Here is a 22522-nt window from a genome sequence, read left to right on the forward strand (position 1 = left end):
CTGGGTATTTACTGAAGCAGTTCCACTTCAGTACTTTGCTCAAGGGTACAACTGCACCATCCGACCTGGAAATCAAACCTACGACCACAGAGTTACTAGCCCAGTTCCCAAACCGTTATGTTATAGGCTACTGCCGCCAAGGACAATTTAGTATTGAATTTAAAAAGAGAAATACTGTTTACCCTCTCCATAAAGATGGCTGTATTTGCAGATAACATGATGGTAACACATTCACAATTTTACAAATACTAAAAATAAGAAGCAGTGTTGCCACCTGTCTGATTACCATGTAATTGTACTGCCAGTAGCCTGGCAAAGAGATGACACCCATGTTAAATGAGGGTGTCTCATTTCTATGGTCAGGGTAATGAAAATATCCGTACTATTCAAAAATTAAGAAATGGATTGTGAAGAATATAGATTTGTGGAGACTGATGTAATTGGAATGGAACGGTACAAATTCAAGAATAAGCAAAACTTTGTTTCCAGGTTCCAGAACAGTCTGTCACATCTTGGTTTAAACATTGTTTGAACTGGTTCTGTAACAGCATTTTATCTTTAGCTCAATGTTTAAGACACGGTATCTAAGTATTTGTACGTTTAAAGGATCCCACAGTGCAAGCAGCCCTGCCACTTTCAAGCATTTAATTGGATGAAAAAGATTATGCTTTCGGAATCCGCGTCATATATTCATTCTGATCATTGGCCGTGTCATTTCGTCAGCTTGGTCCATCGCGCTCCTGTGCGCTCCGGGCACGCATGTAGTTGCGCGAGCCGCTGGCGTTCTGCCTTATTCGGGACAGAACCGGCGCGAGTAGCTAGTAACGACACCCGCCGGAGCGTCGCTCTTTTTAATAAAACCATTCCTGTCACTTTTTGTATGAGATATTACTCAAATGAGTACATGAACATAAATTTGGGGTGTATGGCAAAGCCCTCGGACCTTGATGTTGTGATACTACACCGCAGAGATCTATGTTTGTTATATTATGTAATAAATTTATAATTAAAACTGTCGTGCTACTGTCATCTGTTCTCTTTTTTATTTTTTTTTCATTTTACAGAGGCTCAAAACCGCAATTTCTAAAAGCAGGTTGTTTTCATACCAAACCGCATAAAAACCATAAATTAATTGGTCCACAAGGCATTACATAAAGTTATAACTGTACACAGTAAACGTACATGACACAGAATGCTCTTTATTTATGCTTCAAAGGAAATTGCAAAAACCTAGGATAACAAGCCACGGTGGTTCCAGCTTTCTTGTAATCTCGTAACCACCATCGACAACCTTCACTTTAAATTTCATTACATTCGTTAGGTACTCTTGTCCAGAGTGAATTACGAAGAACAGTATACATGTGCGTAACAAAATGTACAAGTGCACAGGTCCCCAGCCCCACAAGGGATTGCTGGTTTTCATTTTCACCTTACACCTAGCAACCGATGCGTGATCCACCAAACCAAGCGAGGTGAAACCAGTGTAGTCGGTTGCGCGAATTTCTCGAGTTCCGTCAAGTGTTGATTGACAACGAAAACAAACCAGTCGGCCCTGTGGAATTCCGGGACCAGGGTTCAGAATCCCTGTACTAGTTCCGATACCAATGCAATAAATAACATAAGAAAAAAAATGAACTGAATTTGTTTTGGTTCACAGGTGGTACATCAGGTGTGAAATGAATTTCTCAATGTTATGTGACCCTATTCGTTTATAAATCCCAAGATTACAATATATCTATGATAATGCACATGTATACAGTGCTATTATGTATATATGTCTATTGTAATAGCACTGTATATATGATTATTAGTGTGTCTGAATTTGAACAATAGCTACCTTGATAAAAACCTAACCATGATATTACACAGAAATTGTTTAAATATTGCACGTACACAGATATTGCAATCTATGTTACAACACTACAAAAGTACACACATTATTATCAAGTTATTTTTTAAATACAATGGGAGTCCATTAAATGTAGCTTAATTCCCTAGACAACCACACACATCCAGTCCTGGAAAATGGTCGATAAATATACCAGAACACGAATGAACATTTGATGACACGAAAAGGCAATTTCACTACATCTTCCAGCAAGTCTACTGAATTTAGTACAAAATTAAACTGACTACTGCGCTTGGATTGAACACAGAAGTAATGCATACACAGTGCACGTTTGAAATGAGCTGCAGAAACGGGAGGGTAGAGTTTTCATTTTCACAGTGAGGGATGCTGATATTCCACGTTGAAGCACACAAACAGAGGGAGAGGTATGCCACGGGTTTTGCACCTCAACGTTGGACATTAACACAGCCTGTACAATATGTAAAATATGGACATGTCTGCATTTCCTTTCCTTCGGAGAGGGAATGAAATCCATTCATGTACACTTGGAAACGTCAGGGCTCAGTACATGGTCAAATCCAAGGGCTTCTCATGGCAGCTGGTCTTTCTCCTCTTTGGAGACGTTGTCTTCTTTGTCTGAAGTTTCCTCCTTTTGTTCAAGTTCAAAGTTCTGCATTAAAAAAAAAAACAATTAATAAATAATTATGTCAATTTACTTCTACAAAAAACTCAAACATGTATATACTCAGTGAGTATACACATGCTTGTATATCAATTATGATGAGTGTTTTGTAGTAAAAATGAATGTAGTACAAAGAAGAACTATAGTCTCTCTGGACTGTGAAGTCGGAAAACAGTTATTCACCATTTTCGTGATGAGTGACAGGCTGTTTCTACATGAAAAATAATGGATTTAGGGTTTAGAAGTCAATGAAGAGGATTTAGCATGAGGGTCCAGCAAGGGTGGGTCCTTTTTGGGCCCTGTGGACACGGGATGCATGCAATGTATGAAGACAACAGGAGGGTTAATGAAAAAAAAAAAGAATTGTGCATGAAGATTGCTCCATAAACAGACTAGTAATTCTATTCTTGTCTTTCACCATTTGAGTAAATGCATACCTCAAGTTCCCGCATCACTTCATCCATGAAATCGTTGGAGTTCTGCTTGTAAGACATCGCCAGCTTTATTGCATCTTTGAACAGCTACGAAAAAGGAAACATTAGTTTTAGGGTTCTTCTCACACAGCTTTATTCACCAGTGAACACATCTCATTCCTTCCAGCAAAGACGTTCATTCGGTCTTTGCTCTTCTCGCGGTAAGCGATAAACAAGCTTTTCGCAGCGGTGAGCAGAACGTGACCCCGTCATCGCCGCTCTCACCTTCACCACGTTGGTCCCGTCAGCAGCAGACACGTAGTACAAAGGCAGACCCTGCTTCTTCGCAAAGTTAAAGTTTCTCTGCGTCACCTTCAAATCAGCTGGAACAGAGCACAGGAAACACACAGTTACCCAGATAGCCATAGCTTACACTACTTCATTTTAAGTTCTTTTTTGTATGAAGCTACTCTGTTTGAAAAACAAATGCTAAACATGTAACGGTAAGGTCGCATTGGTCAAACATGTTCAACACTAATTCATATCGGAATATTAATTATATCAATTCAAATGTACAGAAATGCATGTGCCCCTTCACCAAATCATTTTCAAGCCCTGTTCTGTTTGCAACAGAGATGGTTCCTACTTAAGTGATCTAGAATGAACCACTCACCGTCTATTTTGTTCGCAACAACTATGCAGGGGATCTCTGGTCGGTATTCTCTCAGCTCCTTATACCAGTTTGCGAGGTTTTTATATGTGATTTTCCTCTGGACATCAAAAACCTACAAAAAAAGAGGGAAGTTTACTTAAATTAGGATACAAATCCACTGAGGAAAATACTGAAAGTCCAATGGACTGATGAAACCAATATCAATTGGATTAAACATAAATTGATACTGCCTCATTTTTCTTCAGATACTGAACATACTGTTCAGTATCTCTTAATAGGTACACATATGCATTCCAGCCTTGTATTGGGTTGGGCTGATGCTCCATAGCCCGACAAACACTCACCATGATACAGGCATGGGCCTTGTAATAGTAGGAGGGATGCATGCTCTGAAATCTCTCCTGGCCCGCAGTGTCCCAAAAGTCTAAAACACAGAAAAATGCATTGACAGCCCCAACAAGCCACACTTCAGTTGATGAGAGTGTTTTGCACTCTATGGTCTGGCCAAAGGTTTCTATCTGTACTGTTACTTATTGCAAGTCCTGATGCCATCTTTGAAGTTACGGACAAAGCAAATTTAGCAGGTGTATTATAGAGAGAAGGTAAAACACTCTAGAACAGTCCACCTCACACCTTCTTTCACCTGCAAATGAAAAGGAGTAAGCCGACATCAAACTGACCTACTAGTACAGCCTTCCCGTCGACGGTGGTTGTGTACTTGTACAGCGTCAGCGCGTATGTGGATAGCTGTTCTGGGCGACTGGGCAAAGGTTCAGGATCATCATCAGATTTAGGCTTGAAATCATAATACTGCATCATACCATACTATATAATTTTACTGAAGCTTCTTCATTAGTAGATTTACATTTAAAAAGAAAAAAAATCTTTTATGTTTTGGTTTGTTTTCCATCTTACTCATATGACAGGCCTGTAGGTCGGACCATTAATGTGGATCCCTCCTGGTATGTACTAAAATGACTATACAACCTCCTGCAAATTCATACTGAAAGACTAAATGATTCATGGGATCTCTATCTGAAAGGATACTATCCATCCATGAGGAATCTTTCCATCAATCTGAAAGACAAATGGGAACAAACATACTGAAACTGGAGCAGTCAGTTAAAGCTGAATTTTAACCCAAAATAGATTATGGTCACTGTAGTCTCAACCCCAGACAATTTCTCTTAACCATCTGGAAAAGACAGTTACAGTTTGAGATATATTTCCCAACTGAAAAAAACGGAATTTGTCCATGAAAAGACCGTCCTCCAGGTAATTGTTCAGATTTCAATGAACCTTCGCTGTCAATCCAATTAATATATTGGATCAATCTGCTGGGAGTCCAAACTGAGCAAGGGAATCCTTGTCAGTGCCATACTAGAATGTTCAGTAACGTAAGCTCAATGTAATGGAAGCAGTCGACCACTGTCTGTTGAGTGTTCATCCAGAAGTGCAGTGACAGAACCTGGACAACATGTGAATGTAAGTACGCCCACTTGATTCACTGCTTGTCAGCACTAGTCAGCTATTATCCCCAAAGCGTTCGCCAAATGTAAAAGGCAATTATCTAGATAGCTAATGTTTCTATGTAGCTAGTATCTGACGTTATCTAACCATTGCTTACTGGCTACTGTTTCTAGCCAGGATATGCAAAAGCAGGCCAAGGTCTAACTTACTTATGAATAGCCTGTAGAACGTCATAGATGAGTTATGCAGCAAGCTGGATGCTAGTGGTAACCGGTAACTTACTTGGATTTTCCAACCGCGCTATCTCCGAGACAAATTATCTTAACTCGCTCATCTGCGTCGTATTTCTCCTGATCCAATTCGGAGAGGTCACTTGTTCCCCTAGCCATATGTATCTCTCGTCCTCCTCAGACTCTGGCAAAATAGCCCACTGCCGAGAATGTATTATCATTTAGCAAACGTAATTTAACTACGGATAGCCAGGACTCGCTGATGCGATTAGCTTGATGGCGCTAGTTGTTAGCTAGCTGATTTAACGTTAAACCGTTTACGAATGCGTTTGCTTTGCTAGTTAGCTCGAACGCTGGCTAGTTCATGGCTGAATGAATCAATCTAATGTTCTGGTTGTATGATCAGTCAGGTAGTGTATTCCATGTATATTATGAAGTCTTTTCTTTATAAATATCTAAATAGATGAAAGAACAATGAATCTCGTGTTGCTAGCTAGTCTTGCTGTTATCATCTCTTCCAGTGGCGGTTTCTATGCAACGTAAAGACGCTTGTACTAGGACCACTTTTCCGGAAATTAGCTGTTCGCATTATTGCCTGAGATATGATTTCTAATTTAAATGGCTTTTATATTCCACGCTTTGGACTTTAAAAAAATATAAATTTAGTTTTATAGTGTATAAGCGATTGGGCCAAAACAGTTGTTTTGTGTGTGTACGATGAAGGATTTCATCTCCTCGTGCAACTATATTCGGGGCTCTGTGCTTAGGAACTTGCCAGGCCGTTATGCATCTTTTACATATTTTGTCAGACCTTTGTGTCTTACATTACAAAATGGCGTTGTCCAGTTAAAATTAAAATAAAAAAAAAATCAATTAAATGAATTTAAAAACATTTGAGAATTTTGTTGTGATAATTCAACTAATTCAAACTCTACCTCTAATTCTCGCACTAGGAGTCATCCTCAAATATATTTTCAATTTACGACTGTAAATTGATAGGCTACCATTCAAATGGTGGTGCATGGCTTTGACTATGGAGCTATGGGTATCTGCCAGTAGCCCTTGCCCGTGTTAATGATGGTGATGTCCCTGGCTTCTCCAAGTCATTCCAGCTACTTGTTGATATCACCATGGCACAGGGAATTGACTTTTGTACAGGGCTGGTCCACTCACTCCCAGATGGCTCAATCAATTACTCCCAGTCCATTTGTTTTTATGCCTTACACATATAGCTGTTGTGGGTCCTACTTTCTCAACTGCCATTGGTTTTTTGACCCAGCTCCTAACTTAGTTATGATTTTCTGGATAAGCCACTATTTAAGATACAATTTGCTCGTAAGACTATTTAAAAAAAAATAGGGTTTTGGGTTTAGGCAGTAGTGTTTCCAAAATAAAGGGTTAGGGTTGGGGTGAGGGTGTTTTAAACTGTGATGTTGTCAAAAGTGGATCAATATCAATGATCAATATTTGAGAAAATCAAATGAATCAATAGCGCATATCAATGATCAATATTTGAGAAAATCAAAGGAATCAATAGTGGATATAAATGGATGCATTAATTTAAACAATCACTTACTTATGGAGAGGAACATTTAGCATAATTTCTGCATTCCACATTCCAATTGTGATGCTATGTTTACACCAATGTATTTTTTTTCAAATCACATCACCAAATAAGATCAATATTTTTTATATTTCTCCTTTGACATTACACTATTCAGACATAATCTGTCACAGACAACATTTAAATTATGTTTACTAGATTTGAAAGAATATCATAACATTTTGTATTGACAAGGTGTAGAAAAATGAACCACTCTTAACTCTACTTAAAGCTGAATTGTACTGTGTATGAAGTGCTTTGCATTTTAAATTTTATTTATTTTTTTGGTTCTGCAGAAGGAAGGTGTTGACAACTTGCATTTCTCATCTTGCCTAATGTATTTTCTTTTTCTCCTCCAAACAGAACAAAACCATGCCATCAAAGTATGAGTCCTGGCTTCAGCCAGTTCCTTGCATTTATTTAGCTTGTATTAGGTGCACAGCATTAGGGTTAGTCCTCTTAGAAATGATTCAGTTATGATTTTCTGTTACAATCACAAATACTCAGCAGCAATCGTGTTAATCATGAGATGCTTTGCAGTTTTTTTTTCTTCAGCACATTGTTGAGCGATGTCTTTACACTCATGACAAAGTGATAATATATGCAGCAGGAGACTAGTCTTCTTTGTCCAAAAAGACAGGAGTAGAAAACTCGGAATGTCGGATTCCAAAAGAGAAACATGGGGATTTCCTCCTTGTGAAAGTGACCTGGGAAAAAAGAGAAATGAATAACTTAGTTTGGGATTTGAGCTAAAAACAGCCTGTCAGGCCAAGTTCAGTCAAGCCAAAATACACTTTATATGAATTTATAACTTTTGACTTTCAATTTTGTTTTTCAGCAATGGCTGAAATCTTAATGTGAAAAAACAGCATTTGTGGCAAAACTGAAATGAAAGAAAAACTGTATTTTGGCTTGAATATGTACTGTACCACAATAAGATATACGTGTTCATGTATAATACTGACTACTTCTGGCCGGTAGGCTCCAGGTCCTGGCTTCTCTGTGAGATCTCCAGGCATCATATTGCGGCCAATCATGCTGTACTGGGGAGGTTTGTATTTGTAGCTGCTGGGTTCCACCATTTTGTAAGTTCCAGGCCCTGGTGTCTGCATGATAAAATAATTAATACTACACTCGCATTCATAACACACTGAAGCACTTCCCACACAACAGCACAATTTCAGGACTGAAGGGTATGTAATGCATGCATACTGTTTAGTGTGATACTTGCTGGGTGTAGGTTATGTCCTTTACCTTTTGAAGGTCCTCATGAAAGCTGCCAACCTTGCTCCTTCCAGTGAGGGAGAAGTTTGGGGCAGAGGGTTTGTTCACAGTCCTGGTTCCCAGTACGGAGGGCAACGTATAAGCAGCAGGTCCTGATTACCACAAGAAGGAAAACACTACTGATCATTCAGTACACACAATTTGCCCTCTATCAAAAGAGAACTTCATTGTGGAATACATTTTAAGGATAATTTTATCTGTATTCCAAAAACAGTTTAAAAATGTCAATTACGGCATGCAAAACTTCTGAATCAAAGATTCTCAAACTCAAGTCCTGGGGGCCCCTGTGTATACTGTTTTTTGTTCCAATCACATTTGTGAACAAGGGTCTTAATTATTCTTTTGTAGACCCTTCATTACTATGTAGCCGTAAGAGGAATGTTTACGTGCTAAAAAACACATTGGCTGTGTCCCAATTAGAAGGCAGCTGCCTCACGGAAAAGGAACCTCAAAAGGCGATGAACTTTGGACACACTTTGAAGGCAGGATGATGTCACAGAGCGTTCTCATACCCACACAAGATCAGCGTTTTTAGTGTTACAGCTGACTGCTTTCTCTTTCCAACCAAGAGACCCAAGCAAATAAATACGGATTCTGTCATTGTAGCAGTAATTGTCCTGATTCTCTATTTAAAGTAAAACAAAATTAGTTTTATGTTGCAACTAACTACATAACTAGCCACTAGTTCAGCTACTTTTTAAAGTTTAACTTTTCACCAGTTTATTATTTCAGTATGTCTGCAGGACTTAACGGTAGTGAGAAGCCTAAGGAAATCACAAAGACCTATGGGATATCCCTCCTGGTGAAGGATGCATGTGATAGTTGCCTTCAAATTAAACTGAAATAAGGCACCTAATTTTTGATTGACAATGAGCCAAATCTGCACTGTAGTAACGCATTAAAGGAAGAAAGATGGAAACTTAGCACATTTTCCACAGCCTTATTTGAATAAGAAAATTGGCTGCACAAAAACTAGCATTCACATTATACCCAAGTCATGAATTTTGTGGGCAGCTACCCTCACTCTCAATGTAGTATTGATGCATGGCTTAATCAAAGAGGCATGTTTAGGCTATATATTATAAATGAATTTATTACCTGGGGATGTAGGATTAAAGAAGCCTCCTGTCCGTGCTGACATTGAGTATGCAGGGGAACTGTAAAATGCAGACTTTCCGGCTCTTTCTGGAGCATATTTGCCTGGGAAAGAATAGGAATTTGCTATGAATAACCCACCCCTGAAGCAGAAACATTTTGAATAAAATGGGTTTGCCTTTAGCATCGTATGCAACTGGCCTGGCCCAGGAGTCTGGAAGCGGAGGGAATCTTTGGGACGGCTATAAAGTGAGTAGGCTGGTGTTCCACTTCGTCCTATCCTGGTGATGTTGGCTGGGACAAGGTAGCCCGGCCCAGGGGAGAGGTCTGATGATAGCTGACTGCGACGAATGCCAAAACTGAATGCCGGTGCTTTTAGTTTCCTCGGATCATGAAAATCATTTCCTTTTTTTTTTTTTTTTTTTAAAAGAAAAATGAAGAAAAAGCACAACAGCAATCACATAAAGCTTGAAAGGTAAATTGGGGATTCATGTGCAATAGTCCAAAATCACTGCAGGGATTTGTCTCATTTACTAACCCATCAATTTTAAAGTAATTTCATTATTTTCTGTATTGTTTTCTTGTTGCAGGGAGCCATAAAGTGGACCATATAGTTGCCTGGGATCCCAATGCCATCACAATGCGGAATATTGTCAGTCAACTAAAAGGTAAATTATTTGACTTCAAGATCAATCGACAGCATGACACCATCGCTCATTATACCTGTGCTACCAGGAAGGGCGTATTTTGGTCCAGGACTGCTGTAAAGGGCAGCAATGGGTCCTTTTGGCTTGTGAGGCCTCCATACGCCTACCCACGCATCCGTCTCACCATCTGACATTTTGTCCTGAAAGTGGAACAGGAAAATAATAAAGTTACACTGACAATGCACTAATTGTCAATAAAGTCACACATTTTAAAATTATTTTTAAGTTTTACCTTTGAATTCAAACGAGAACAAATAAGTTTTAAAATAACATTTCCCAATCCCTGTAAATGCTGTCTTCACAGGTAGACGTGTACTAATGAAAGAAAAAGTATTACTGTTCTGATAAACAGTATGACTGACACTTTTCAAGGTGTGTATCTACTGTGATGTACTCTACCGTTTCAGACGTAACAATGGAGTAAAACGGGTCCAGCAAACCAATAGCACAAGTCAACGCCGCCCCATGTGAACACCTGGTGAACCGAAAAAAGCACCCCGTGATTCTTTTATATAAATAACACGTGGCTAAAAAAAATTTTTTAAGTTATGCTTCATGGTAATTGCTATAGAATATAACGTCACTTGCAAGCATATGGGATGGGGTATTAAACAGTGGAATAGACCTACAATAAACAGGCTTCAGGTCGTTTGCTAATTAGTATTCCAGCCTAGTTGAATAGTTGAACACAGCACATGTTAAGATTTTTACGTTTCCTTCATTAACAGTCGTTTAAAAGTTGAGCATCAAATCTGAAACCAAATCTCAGTGAAAACTTAACATCTTAACTGCTCATTACTTCGATAACACAAGTTTTTAAGTTTTGTTTACGGTTGATTAACGATGCTCGTGGAAAGCTAACGTTAACTCGCTAGCTAGCTGGATCACAAAATTGACATAATCTCAAGACTAGGCAATACAATTCAATGAAATTAATAATGAGTTTAACATCCACAAATGTCCGCTCAGCATATGTTTAATCTAGCTAAATTAGACTACTAGCTACAGTCAAAATACCTATTTATCATGCTAGCTAGATAGTAAAACGTATAAATCATTCAATTTAATCTAATCAATATATTTACTATATGCATTTATTTATCTTCCAGAAACAATAGAACCGTCTATTCATAATTTTTAAAAAATCATGGAAAACCTGTCAAAAATATCTTCGGCTCAGCACTCTGGAGGTTGCAGCATGCCGAGCTGGCCCCACACAATGCTCTGATTGTTTATAACTTGTTTCTTGGTGATGAACGCGCACAGTTACCATGGCGATAGCTTTGAGTGACGTGCGGGATATCCTGCTCAGTGACTTTTAAAAAATAAGTCCTAAGTGTTTCTTATTTGTTACATTTATCTTGTAACAAATTATTACAAGATTCTATATAGTTATATTCATCCGATGTAATTTAATGCTGATACTCTTGGTAGTGGTGCTTGAAAAGTGTTCAGGGGTAAAATATTCAGAACACTTGCTACAGAAATCTGACAGAGGGCACTGCGATTCAACATTTTAGAAAGCTAATCCGCGTAAAATCGGAGCAAGTGAAGTAAGAAAATAAAGCATAAGAAATTTTTAAAACGTTTTCTTACTGTCAACATACTACAAATAATAAAGTAAAGGCAGTAATTTTTCTTCTTTTTTGTATTTTATATTATTTTAATTAATTTTCTTCTTTTTTGTATTTTATATTATTTTAATTAATGTATTTCTTTTTGCAGGATACGATGCTAAAGGGTTTTGTTTAACAGCTCATTGATGGAAATAACAAAAACAGAAACTGTCGCCCGTGAATCCTGATTGGCCAGAGTAGACTGGATAAATAGCGGTATCCAGGTGGATCCGGGACTGTCGTCTGTACACTGTGACTTTCGGTTTCTACTGTAAGAAACGCGCAGGTAAGATTAATTACACCCGAATACCTTGGTTTTTTTGTACTCAACTGCTAAAATTCGTTGGTGTCATGGCTAGAAGCATAGCCCAGTCAACCAACTGTAAACCCGGCAACATGTTGATAAAGTTTTAGATCTACAAATGTGGCAATGTATAACAAACTAAAAACTTGACACAGGGCATGAACAATTTTTCGTTATTTTTGTGATCATATGATCATATGCATTACACTCACACAGGCACACACACGCACACAGGTGGTTGATGTTAAAGCATTTTTAAAAAATTATCTTCAAATGGAAGTCATGCGAAAAATTTAGTTGTGTTGCGCAGACTTGGCTGCTGAAAAGTGTTGCCTACATGATAAATTATAATTATGATGATAAAATTTAATAGTTTTAATCTCAGCTTTTCTTAATTTTCAATACTGTATCCTAACATACTCATGTGGTGTGACAGAAAATTAATTATATTAAGGGTTTAATGTTACGTTCCGTGCTTGGCAGGACCCAAAATGCAGGACAGAGACAGCGGTGTATGGAATTCAGAAAGAGATCTTTGATTAAACAGCAGGGGGTGGTAGGAACCAGGGCAGGATTGAAGCAGGGACCCTGAGGGTTGGTGAGGAGGTGGTCCGGAATCCGGCTTGGCGTGGCGCTGGAAGGGATTCCTTTGGCTCCGGCTGGACCGGAAGGTTGGAGCTGGGGAGGTAAACTGGGGAGAAAGAGAGAACACAAAACGAGACGCGATTAAGACAAACACGAAAGACTCGACAAACAGGGCAGCACTGAAACAAAGTGCATGAAACAAAAACTAAAAGTGACTAGGAGAACTGTTCTATCTAAAGGAAACAAGGAAGGTACTGAGAATCGGGGTAAGGGGAATTAGAAACTAGGCTTGATTTAGACAAGAAGTGCGAGGTTCAAGACTAGGCAACAAATCAACTTGACATCACAAAGATGATGTTGTTTCACACCATAGGATGGCAAATTTCGCAAATGCAAAATTGTAAATTTATTGCAAAGAGTTCATTTAACAGTTTGTTTTTGAAGTTATAGATTTGGATTTCAAACAAGAAAAACATCAGTTATAATAGTAATACAGTACTAGTAGTACAGAATTGCATTAAGATAATCAAAATGAATAACAATTATTTAAAATTGTTGGTGGTGGGGGGGGGGGGGTGCTTTGATCTCTGGAAGTTGCTTCCACACTTAACACTTGCCATGACACTTGTAAAAGTGAATCTTGATCTCATTTATCCACAAGATTTTTTTTTTTTTTTTTAACATAATGCCGCTGGCTGTTTGTGCAACCTGCCCATCCTGTTTTTGCATCTAACTAGTGGTTTGCATCCTGCAGTGTAGCCTCTGTAGTTCTGTCTTCTGTGGACAGTACTCACTGACAGAGCAACGCCAGCTTCCTGAAGAGTATTTCTGATCTGTCTGACAGGTGTTTGGAGGTTTTTCCTCAATATGGTGAGAGTTCTTCAGTCATCACCTGTAGAGCTCTTCCTTGGCTTACCAGGCCCTTTGTGATTGAACTCACCAGTGCTCTCTTAATGATGTTTCAAAAAAATCATTTTGGTTAGCTTAAGGTTTAGCCTTTGCCTCTGACAGTTGTTTTCTTATTTCTCATTCTCATAGTGGATTGGCACAACTCTGGTCCTCATGTTGGCAAATGCCAATAACATACTCCAAAGGCGATCAAAGGCCTAGAACTACTGGATACTAAAGGCTCTCTTATATCTGCATTAAGAAGACAACTGAATGCATCTCACTCTTCCAGAAACGCCCGTGAAGCCATTTGTCCCAAACATTACGGTGCCCTGAAATGAGGGCCTGTGTGTAAAAAGTTCTGTCATTTCTACACGGTGAAACCAAGGTGCCTAAAAAATACCCTTTAATAAAAACTTAGAATCGACACTTTAACATATCTAAAAGTGTGGAGTACAAATCCAAATATATACATATAACAGCAAAATGAAATTAATAATTATTCACGCCCCGGTATCAAACATTAATTTATTTTAAGTTACTATCATCAGAAGTGCATATAAAAGAGGTAAATTACTGTGTACCGTATGCATGTTTATGAAATCTGTGACTGGCAGGTCTAAATCAAATGGAGAATCATATGGAGAATGCGGTTAGCTTCCCCGAGCTGATCCGGAAGAAGAGGGATGGGGAACAGTTCACCTCGGAGGAGATTCGAGCGTTCGTGCTGGCCGTCAAAAACAGGACAATTCAAGAAGCCCAGATAGGTAAGGTACAATTATCATTTTATAGTAATGAACACACTGTTGTGGATTTACTGCCCTGTTGTGTCTAGGACAGGACTGGCCGACCCTGTTTCTGGAGATTTACCGTCCGTAGGTTTTCGCTACAACCCTAGCAAAGCACATCTCATTCAACAGCTAGAGATCTCATTGAGCTGCTGTATGCCCTCTCTCTCTCTGTTTATTGAGGCAGACACACCACCTTCACCAGTAAACATAAAGGCTCAGCCTAGCTTTTCCTCATTTACATTCTCACGAAATGTATTTGTTTACGTGCCATTAAGATCTGTTGATCCTTGTTGGTAACTTGGATATATATATATATATATATATATATATATATATATTTATATATAAATGTCAGTGTTTGGATTAGCCTGCTCAAGCTTGGGGCAGGACTGGAGGCAGGCCGATCGAGAGCTGTGTACTGCCCCCTAGGGGCCATGCTGATGGCAATTTGGCAGAAGGGCATGGTTGCCGAGGAGACGCTGGCACTGACGCGCGAGATGATGCTGTCCGGAGAGGTGCTCGCCTGGCCGGCGGAGTGGGCGGGGCTCGTGATGGACAAGCATTCCACGGGTGGGGTGGGAGACAAGGTCAGCCTACCCCTGGCCCCGGCACTAGCGGCCTGCGGCTATAAGGTGGGTATCGTAGCTGGAGCCCATTTGCTGCTGCTGATAGCCAATCAGAGCTCGTGCCTGCTCGTGGTGAGCTACGTTTCTCTTAGCACGGCTTCATGCAGTTTTGTAACATGTGGCCCAGTTGCATGAAAGTGGTCTTTGTGCCCAAAGGAGAATGTTGACTAGAATTAGAAATTACTTGCCTAAAGGTCCAAGGACGTATCAAGGTATTGCAGACAGCTGAAACTTACCTCCACACCATGGCTTTTATTAAAAAAAATTAAAAATCAGCTATTTCTAATTATGTGTAATTAATTAAAAGCATTACTTTCGTAACATAAAAACTGGTTTCGATCTCAATACTCATTCTTGGTACATATTACAAATTCCAAAAAAACAAGGATCAACGACGTTGTACGTTGACCTGGCTGTATTGGCTATGCTTCAAGCTGTGACTGGCCAGAAGTGTGTTGTCCCATGTAGTCTTGGCAACGTGAGGCGTGTTTGGCAGGTGCCCATGATCAGTGGCAGAGGCTTGGCTCACACAGGTGGAACGCTGGACAAGCTGGAGTCCATTCCGGGGTTCAGCATCGATCAATCCGTTGGCCAGGTAAGCGCAAACACGCGTGGTACATCTCAACACTGAGTCACGGGAGTGGATGGCGTTAGCGATTTTGCTTTCAATGTTTGATATGCCTCAAGCAAACAAAATAAACACACACACACACACGCACACCACACCGGTTAACCTTAAATCTAATCTGATGTGCCCAACACGTCTGTCTGAACTGAGGGCTGTGCGGACATTGACCTGACAGTTGATTGCACCTTCAGGAGGAATGAAGAGCTTGCAGTGAAACAGGCTCACACAGTCTACATCTGGCAAAACAAAAACAAAAAGAAATCATCCAAAACAGGTCTGCAGCTGGGCTCTACTCTGCCCTTAAGTGTTATTTTAATACAATACATGCAGGAGAACAGAATAATTTCATTCATAGGTGCATGACAGTGAGGGACGAATTTGGGCATTCATGTCACCCATACTCCTTTGTCTTATGATGAACACCAGCTTATGTAATAGTAATCTCGGCCAAATACGGAGCTGCTTTGTCTGAGCCATGAAAGTCAGAAGGTACCTTTTGCTGAACGCTGCTAGAAAGATCAGCTCTTCTGTTTAGGATGCCTTTCTAAAGTTCACATTGTTCCCTGTCTGGGTTTTTGCAGAGCTGCTGCACCCATTTTATCTTGTTTTCCCTGTTGCTTCAGTGACAGTACATACAGTGGGTTAGCGTCATGGTTCCTGGAGGCCGGTGAACTTCTGAACTTCTTAGGCCTGCCCATGCTCTCCCCTGCTTGGCTTCTCTTTATGATGTGTCCACACCTATTTCCTGAGTGTGTCTGGTTGTTTAGCTTGTTCCCTCGTTAGTTTTTCTATTATTGTTTTTTTGGTTGATTAGTTTTCCCCACCTGTTTGTCGTTAGCCATTAGCCTCACCTGGGCTGTATTTTAGTTTGCTGTGTTTGCTCAGTCTTTGCTCGGTTTTCGTTGCTTTCTTACGAATCCTCAGGCTTGTTTCTTGCTCCTGCACTTCGTAGTTCCCGGGTTATTTTCTCCTGCATTCGTTTGCTTTCTAACTAACGCGTGAACGCGTAAATACGACCCTAAACACAGCCAGATCTCAGCTTGTCATCCGGCACATTGCTGTCTCTCAGCTCCTTCCTTTGACAACTGCAGATGAAGAAGATTTTAGAGGAAGTCGGCTGTTGCATTGTGGGTCAGACGGAGAACCTGGTCCCGGCCGATAAGGTGCTGTACGCCATTAGGGATGCCACCGCCACTGTGGACAGCATGCCACTCGTTACAGGTGAGGAGCAGGTCAGGTACGCTCAAACTCCACATACCTGCCACATCTTGGAACGGTACTTCTCTCTAGGGTTTTTCCGACACACTTGTTCCTGGTTATGGTTATATACTTTGTTGTACGTTGCTCTGGATAAGAGCGTCTGCCAAATGCCTGCAATGTAATGTAACATCTTGCCCGTGTTGGAGAATATGGAGATGCCACTACCTGCCACCTCAGCAATCGAAGAGACATATTACCCGTGTTAAAGACTATATTAAAACTTAGCTTCTCTTTGAGAACATTTGAGGAAACAATGAACCCAATACCCTGTGTGTTGTACTCTGTAGCAGTGCGTTGTTTTAATCCAGTCACAGATTTTCTTTACTTTTGGTTTGTCACACAGGAATGTTTTTTCTTTTTTTTGTTGCCAGTCACAGAATGGCGCATGCTAACCGTTTGTGTGCCTATCCGTTCGCAGCGTCGATTATCTCAAAGAAAGGGGCTGAGTCTCTGTGCGCCCTGATTCTGGACGTGAAGTACGGGAAGGCCGCTGTGTTCAAGGACATCGCCAGCGCCAGGAAGATGGCGCAGTCCCTGGTAAAGTGGAACCCGCTGCCGCAGACGTCGGGTACAACCGTAGGGCATGAAGTCACATTTCTGACTAACTTCTCTGACCCTCAATCCCCGCCCACCCCCCCTCGCTGCAGGTGGCAGTGGGGAACAAACTGGGCGTCCGCACTGGAGCCGCCCTCAGCAGGATGGACAACCCCATCGGGCTGTGCATCGGAAACTCCCTGGAGGTGCTGGAGTCCCTGGAGTGCCTGAAGGGCCGTGGACCTCCTGACCTGCAGGGGCTGGTCACCTGTCTGGGTAAGGAACAGACCGGGGTCAAATACGGATTTGTTTTGGATTCAAATACTTTTCTGTGCTCTGTTGATCTTGCAGAATAAACAAAGACTATTTTCTCCTTTGGGAGACAATAAAGTAAACCTTCACCTTGACCTTAAATCACTTACTGAAATAAAAAAATATATATTAATGAATAAGATTGCTTCTATTGGTTCAGTGAATGAATGTGTTAGAGGTAAAATAATACAAATGAATAAATTAGTAATAAATTTAAATATTCGGTACAAAATAATATCTAAGAAAAGGCTGTCCCTCAAAAACTCTTGCATGGTATGATTGAGCATGCCAATATGACCAATATGACCGGAGTTTTTGAGGCTACTTCATTGCTTCCAGACAAGACCAATAAAGTGTAGAAAAGTATTTGAATCCAAAACAAATACGTATTTGACCCTGGTCTGGTAAGGGAGGAGGGAAGTGGGATTCAGGCTTCTGATTGGTCAGCTTTGGACCCAGACCTTGGAATGTGAATAATGCCGAGGGACCCTGTGAGAGTGCCCGAAATAAATCTGCAGTTTATTTCCTGCAAACCAATCAATCATGAAATTTACCAAAAGAATAAATAAAGAAAAACAAAGCAAAAAGAGCTTTTAGTGGATGTTCTATTTTCTGGACAGAAATGTCCAGAAAGTAGAACATCTGAAAGATGTATAAACATAGCGCCACAGACATGATTAACCTCTGTTAGTCTTTGTAATCATGCTTCCAGGTCGTCATGCTTACTGATCGTCATGCTTGCAGGTTATCATGCTTACAGGTGGTCATGCTTACTGATCATCATGCTTGCAGGTTATCATGCTTACAGGTGGTCATGCTTACAAGTCGATATGCTTCCAGGTCGATATGCTTCCAGGTCGTCATGCTTACTGATCGTCATGCTTACAGGTCGTCATACTTACAGGTTATCATGCTTATAGGTTGTCATGCTTACAGGTCGATATGCTTCCAGGTCGTCATGCTTACTGGTTATCATGCTTACTGGTCGTCACTCATGTCTACACGCTCATGTCCCTCCCCAGGAGGACGCCTGCTGTGGATTAGTGGGAAGGCTCCCACCCCAGAGAGCGGGGAGCAGGAGATCGGCCGGGCCTTGGCGGACGGGACGGCCTTGCGCAAGTTCCAGGCCATGCTGGAGGCCCAGGGGGTGTCCGCAGAGAACGCCCAAATCCTGTGCTCCACGGACGCGGACTACTTCCGAGTCTTGAGACGGGCCCAGTTGGAGGTGGAGCTAGAAGCACAGGCGGAAGGTATACATCCAGTTTCAGCACTAACCACCCTATTGAAAGCATCTGTATTTTATTAGACTTAAACGTCTTTATTCACAATACAGAAGCTACAGGAAACGTGCTCATAAAAAGAGCAGGATCTTTACCCAATTTTCCTGACATTTTTTGCAAGAAGCACAACTAAGGACCTATTGGTACTCAAAGAACTATGCAGTATATACATGTAATACACACAACACAATCTGATATGGGACCTCAGTAACAGAAGTATAGACCCGACAGATTTGGCAAACAATTTAATAAAGTAGGTACCTTTATATATATATATATATATATATATATATATATATATATATATATATATATATATATATATATATATATATATATATATATATATATATATATATAATAAAACCAATAAACCACTCTCACAGAACACACAATTAGAATAAATAGTCAAAGCAGTTGGACCTGTGGTAAACCTTGTGTAGTGGGCGTTCCTTAAAATACACAAACAGACAGCAACTTGCATAGCTACAGGGGGATTAAGTGCACCTGGTGAATATCAATTAAAAAAACAGCAGTGCCGCTCAAATACAGGCGGTGTCTCGTGTGCCTGCCAGTTCACGCAGACGTCGCTGGTGCAGAGCGGTGCCACCCAACTGACTCTGTGCCATTTTACCAATCACCAGCCACCCCGCCCTGGGCGTGTCGAAGTGTCCTTCAGCAAGACACCTAATCCCTAACTGCTCTGGCGAATGAGAGGCATCAATTGTAAAGCTCTTTGGATGAAAGCGCTATATAAACGCAGTCCATTTACCATTTTACCATTCACAAAGCACGCCCATGCACCACCCATTACCATTCAACCGCCCTGAATGCCAAGTGCGGCGCACCCAAACCCGGAGGGAGAAAGGACTGTCTGTAACCAATCAAAATGGATAACAAACAGCAACAGTTGGCAGCATTATCGAATTGAATTTTTTAAATCCAGACGTCACTCCAAAAGCACTCCTCCGCAATTAAATCCCTGCTCAGTGTTTAAAAGTTGTTGTTTTTTTTAAAAATAGTTACATTCCCGTTTACACACACGGAACACACAACAACCGCATTATTACTTAAGCTCAGCTTATAAGACAGTTTGACCCACAGTTTTCTTCAGTTAAAGGGTGAAACATATTTCATTCTAACGACCCTTTTCCAGCTGGTTGTAGGAGCTAGAAGAGGGCAGGAACTATCCAGAATCAGAGCTACGCAGTTCCTGGAGTTCGTTCTAGTTTGCCCTTTGTTTGTACATTCTTGTATTTAGCCCTCTTTGCATCTTGTGTTGCAGGTACAGTTTTAGAGGTAAATGCCATTATAATCGCCAAAGTGCTTCACAAGTTGGGGGCAGGGCGCACAAAGGCAGGAGAGCCAATCAATCACAGTGTCGGGGCGGAGCTTCTGGTCACCGCGGGGATGAAGGTAAAGAAAGGTAAGCTTTGTTTGACAGGCTACAACTTTCTCGTGAGTATCACGATTTGAGTGCATTAGCAATGTCTGTGAAGTCCTTATTTGTGCATTGAAAGTAAACGTTTAAAAGTAAACTTTTAACGCTTGTGAATAAAGAATAAACAAAGACTATTTTCTCCTTTGGGAGACAATAAAGTAAACCTTAACCTTGACCTTAAATCACTTATTGAAATAAAAAAATATATATAAATGAATAAGATTGCTTCTATTGGTTCAGTGAATGAATGTGTTAGAGGTAAAATAATACAAATGAATAAATTAGTAATAAATTTAAATATTCGGTACAAAATAATATCTAAGAAAAGGCTGTCCCTCAAAAACTCAGCATCCAAGCAAGAAGGAAACTCGCGAGGGAAGCCACCGATAGGCCAACAATCACTCTGAAGGAGCTACAGAGTACACTGACTGAAAGTGGAGTAAAGGGGCACTACTCAAAAATCTAGAAAGCTCTTCAGAAAACTGGCCCGTGTGGGAGGGTGGCAGAAAGCCATTACCTGAAAACAAGAACCATCTCAAGAGGTGTCTGAAGTTTGCCAAAGAGTGTCCCAGCCTGTGGTCACACGAGACCAAGACAGAGCTTTTGGCTGCACACCCAACATTGCACGTGCCCCAAGAAACACCATCCCTACAGGGAAGTATGGTGGTAATAATAATAATTATAATAAATACATTTTATTTGGAATGCACCTTTCACGAAAACCCAAAGACACCATACAGCACAGATTAAAATAGGAGAAGCAAAAGCAGAAGTACATCCAAGGGGTGGAGAGTACAGTACAGTCAGAGATACTTACAGTATAAACAGTACAACAATGGCGCGAAGTTGTGGGCAAGTCTGAACAGATGGGCTTTCAATCCCTGTTTTGAAAGACTGGAGAGAGAGTCCGGGGGGGGGGGGGGTCTGTGTCATTAAGCAGGATTGCTCAGTCGGCTGGATGACTAACTGTGCTAGAGTCACCTCGGTGGAGTCTACACCGTAGGTGGCAAACTCCAGTCCTGGAGATGGACTGGGGGTGTTCTCGGCACATTTGAGTCATTGACTGGCCGAGGAATCCACGCACCTTGGGCCGTAGTCATAAAAACCTCTCAGAGGAAAAAAAAGTACTGATCTCGGATCAGCTTCCCCTGGCCCGCAGCCTAGCCTTATCCAGTACGAGCTAAAAGCGAAACTGATCCCATAACAGTACTCTAAAATCTTTATGAACCCAGGCCCTTTGTGCTCAAGGCCTCAATTGGCAGCTGATTGAAAGGAAACCAAAAAAACAAAAAACCCAGCTGACGCTGCGGCCCCCTCGGGGTTCAGTTTGAACGCACCCCTGGCCTACCGGGGTTGATTTCTGCATCGTGTGACGTCGGGGTCGCTCGCTGACTTGGTCTCCCTGGGTTTTAGGTGACCGCTGGGCCAGGGTCCACTTCGACAGGCGGCCGTTCGGTGCGGAGCTCCAGGCCCGCTTTCAGGAGGCGCTGGTGATCGGGAGCTTGGACTGTGACCGTGCCCAGGACACCCCTCTAGTCTCTGAGTTCATCCCTCCGGAATGACGCACCTGGTCTGGTGTGGAACAGCCGCCGTCCTCTCTCTCTGCCGTGGGACAATCAAACCAAGGCCTCAATGCAACGAAAATCGCAAACCAATAATCTGTAATCTGTAATCTGACAGCTAATTAAATGGATATTCACTGACAGTCGCTGCTAGTATTTTGACTAAGTACTGGAAAGCCAATGAGAATCAGTTAATATGATGTTCACCCATTCACTGTTTGGGATGAAAGTGACTGCTCTTGTCCCAGGAGCACATTTGATGTGGTGGGTTACCTAGTGAGCAAAACCTGGACTTTAGACATGTACATAGAGGGTGCATAAAATCTAGGTTGAGAGACCTTTTTGATGTGAACAGACTAGGTTAACACCAGCATAGCTCAGGCTCTACCTGGATATAGCCTGACTATGTCCTAGTTAGCTAGAAAACCACCCCCTCCCCCACCCCCCACAAGAAAATTCAAGCCAAAGCAAGCGAAAGGTAGCAGTGACAAGGAAAGCCCTCCTCAATCGGCTAATCGGAAGCAGCCTTGAAAGGAAATATGCTTGACAGGGGGAGCCCATCCTTCTCCGTGGCCCGCTGTGGGTGTGGCTTCGTAGTGACCAATAAGCAATCAGGTTTCCGAATTGAATTTCGTTGCCAGGCTGATTGAAAGCGGGCGCATGGAGGTGACAGTTCCTGAATAGCGTGG

The 22522-nt window shown here is 41.2% G+C and overlaps 3 protein-coding genes across 13 annotated transcripts; 1 reads left to right on the forward strand and 2 right to left on the reverse strand.

Moving 5' to 3' along the window:
* Window positions 1–1179: 1179 nt before the first annotated feature.
* Window positions 1180–5871, reverse strand: rabl2 (RAB, member of RAS oncogene family-like 2). Its single transcript, XM_064342481.1, has 8 exons — window positions 5370–5871; window positions 4665–4694; window positions 4298–4377; window positions 3962–4041; window positions 3618–3729; window positions 3230–3327; window positions 2969–3052; window positions 1180–2519 (listed from the first exon to the last, which is right to left on the reverse strand). The coding sequence occupies exons 1-8, from the start codon at window positions 5474–5476 to the stop codon at window positions 2439–2441; spliced, it is 672 nt and encodes a 223-aa protein (XP_064198551.1). The 5' UTR covers window positions 5477–5871; the 3' UTR covers window positions 1180–2438.
* A 1433-nt stretch (window positions 5872–7304) lies between these two features.
* On the reverse strand, window positions 7305–11254 carry cimap1b (ciliary microtubule associated protein 1B). Of its 4 annotated transcripts, none has more exons than XM_064342477.1 (8): window positions 11163–11254; window positions 10406–10481; window positions 10023–10146; window positions 9501–9704; window positions 9303–9404; window positions 8175–8296; window positions 7886–8026; window positions 7305–7627 (listed from the first exon to the last, which is right to left on the reverse strand). In XM_064342477.1, the coding sequence occupies exons 3-8, from the start codon at window positions 10138–10140 to the stop codon at window positions 7535–7537; spliced, it is 780 nt and encodes a 259-aa protein (XP_064198547.1). In that variant the 5' UTR covers window positions 10141–10146; window positions 10406–10481; window positions 11163–11254; the 3' UTR covers window positions 7305–7534. The 4 variants fall into 4 exon arrangements, with proteins under 4 accessions (XP_064198547.1, XP_064198548.1, XP_064198550.1 ...); XM_064342478.1 differs by having other exon boundaries at window positions 10391–10481; XM_064342480.1 differs by lacking the exon at window positions 10406–10481 and having other exon boundaries at window positions 11163–11196.
* On the forward strand, window positions 9903–21979 carry tymp (thymidine phosphorylase). Of its 8 annotated transcripts, none has more exons than XM_064342471.1 (14): window positions 9904–9967; window positions 11732–11908; window positions 12474–12612; window positions 13266–13395; window positions 13550–13787; window positions 14017–14166; window positions 14620–14822; window positions 15313–15411; window positions 16536–16665; window positions 17123–17241; window positions 17352–17514; window positions 18573–18800; window positions 20116–20256; window positions 21685–21979. In XM_064342471.1, the coding sequence occupies exons 6-14, from the start codon at window positions 14028–14030 to the stop codon at window positions 21831–21833; spliced, it is 1371 nt and encodes a 456-aa protein (XP_064198541.1). In that variant the 5' UTR covers window positions 9904–9967; window positions 11732–11908; window positions 12474–12612; window positions 13266–13395; window positions 13550–13787; window positions 14017–14027; the 3' UTR covers window positions 21834–21979. The 8 variants fall into 8 exon arrangements, with proteins under 8 accessions (XP_064198545.1, XP_064198546.1, XP_064198541.1 ...); XM_064342470.1 differs by having other exon boundaries at window positions 13266–13381; XM_064342468.1 differs by having other exon boundaries at window positions 12410–12612; window positions 13266–13787.
* The last annotated feature ends 543 nt before the right edge of the window (window positions 21980–22522 follow it).

This window comes from Anguilla rostrata, chromosome 7, assembly GCF_018555375.3.
Source record: "Anguilla rostrata isolate EN2019 chromosome 7, ASM1855537v3, whole genome shotgun sequence".
In the NCBI taxonomy this organism is placed as follows: domain Eukaryota; kingdom Metazoa; phylum Chordata; class Actinopteri; order Anguilliformes; family Anguillidae; genus Anguilla; species Anguilla rostrata.

Bases quoted from the DNA above. Each gene is read 5' to 3' on its own strand.
- rabl2 (XM_064342481.1), bottom strand. From the start codon at position 5,476: ATGGCTAGGGGAACAAGTGACCTCTCCGAATTGGATCAGGAGAAATAC. The intron at 4,378-4,664 runs GTATCCTTTCAG...ACCTTTGCCCAG, and splicing joins AGATTCCTCATGGATGGATA to TCGCCCAGAACAGCTATCCA. The intron at 3,328-3,617 runs GTGAGTGGTTCA...GCTCTGTTCCAG, and splicing joins TGTTGCGAACAAAATAGACG to CTGATTTGAAGGTGACGCAG.
- cimap1b (XM_064342477.1), bottom strand. From the start codon at position 10,140: ATGTCAGATGGTGAGACGGATGCGTGGGTAGGCGTATGGAGGCCTCAC. The intron at 8,027-8,174 runs GTAAAGGACATA...TTTATCATGCAG, and splicing joins TTCATGAGGACCTTCAAAAG to ACACCAGGGCCTGGAACTTA. The intron at 7,628-7,885 runs GTCAGTATTATA...CTTTTTTCCCAG, and splicing joins GAGCCTACCGGCCAGAAGTA to GTCACTTTCACAAGGAGGAA.
- tymp (XM_064342475.1), top strand. From the start codon at position 14,028: ATGGAGAATCATATGGAGAATGCGGTTAGCTTCCCCGAGCTGATCCGG. The intron at 16,666-17,122 runs GTGAGGAGCAGG...ATCCGTTCGCAG, and splicing joins CAGCATGCCACTCGTTACAG to CGTCGATTATCTCAAAGAAA. The intron at 18,801-20,115 runs GTATACATCCAG...CTTGTGTTGCAG, and splicing joins GCTAGAAGCACAGGCGGAAG to GTACAGTTTTAGAGGTAAAT.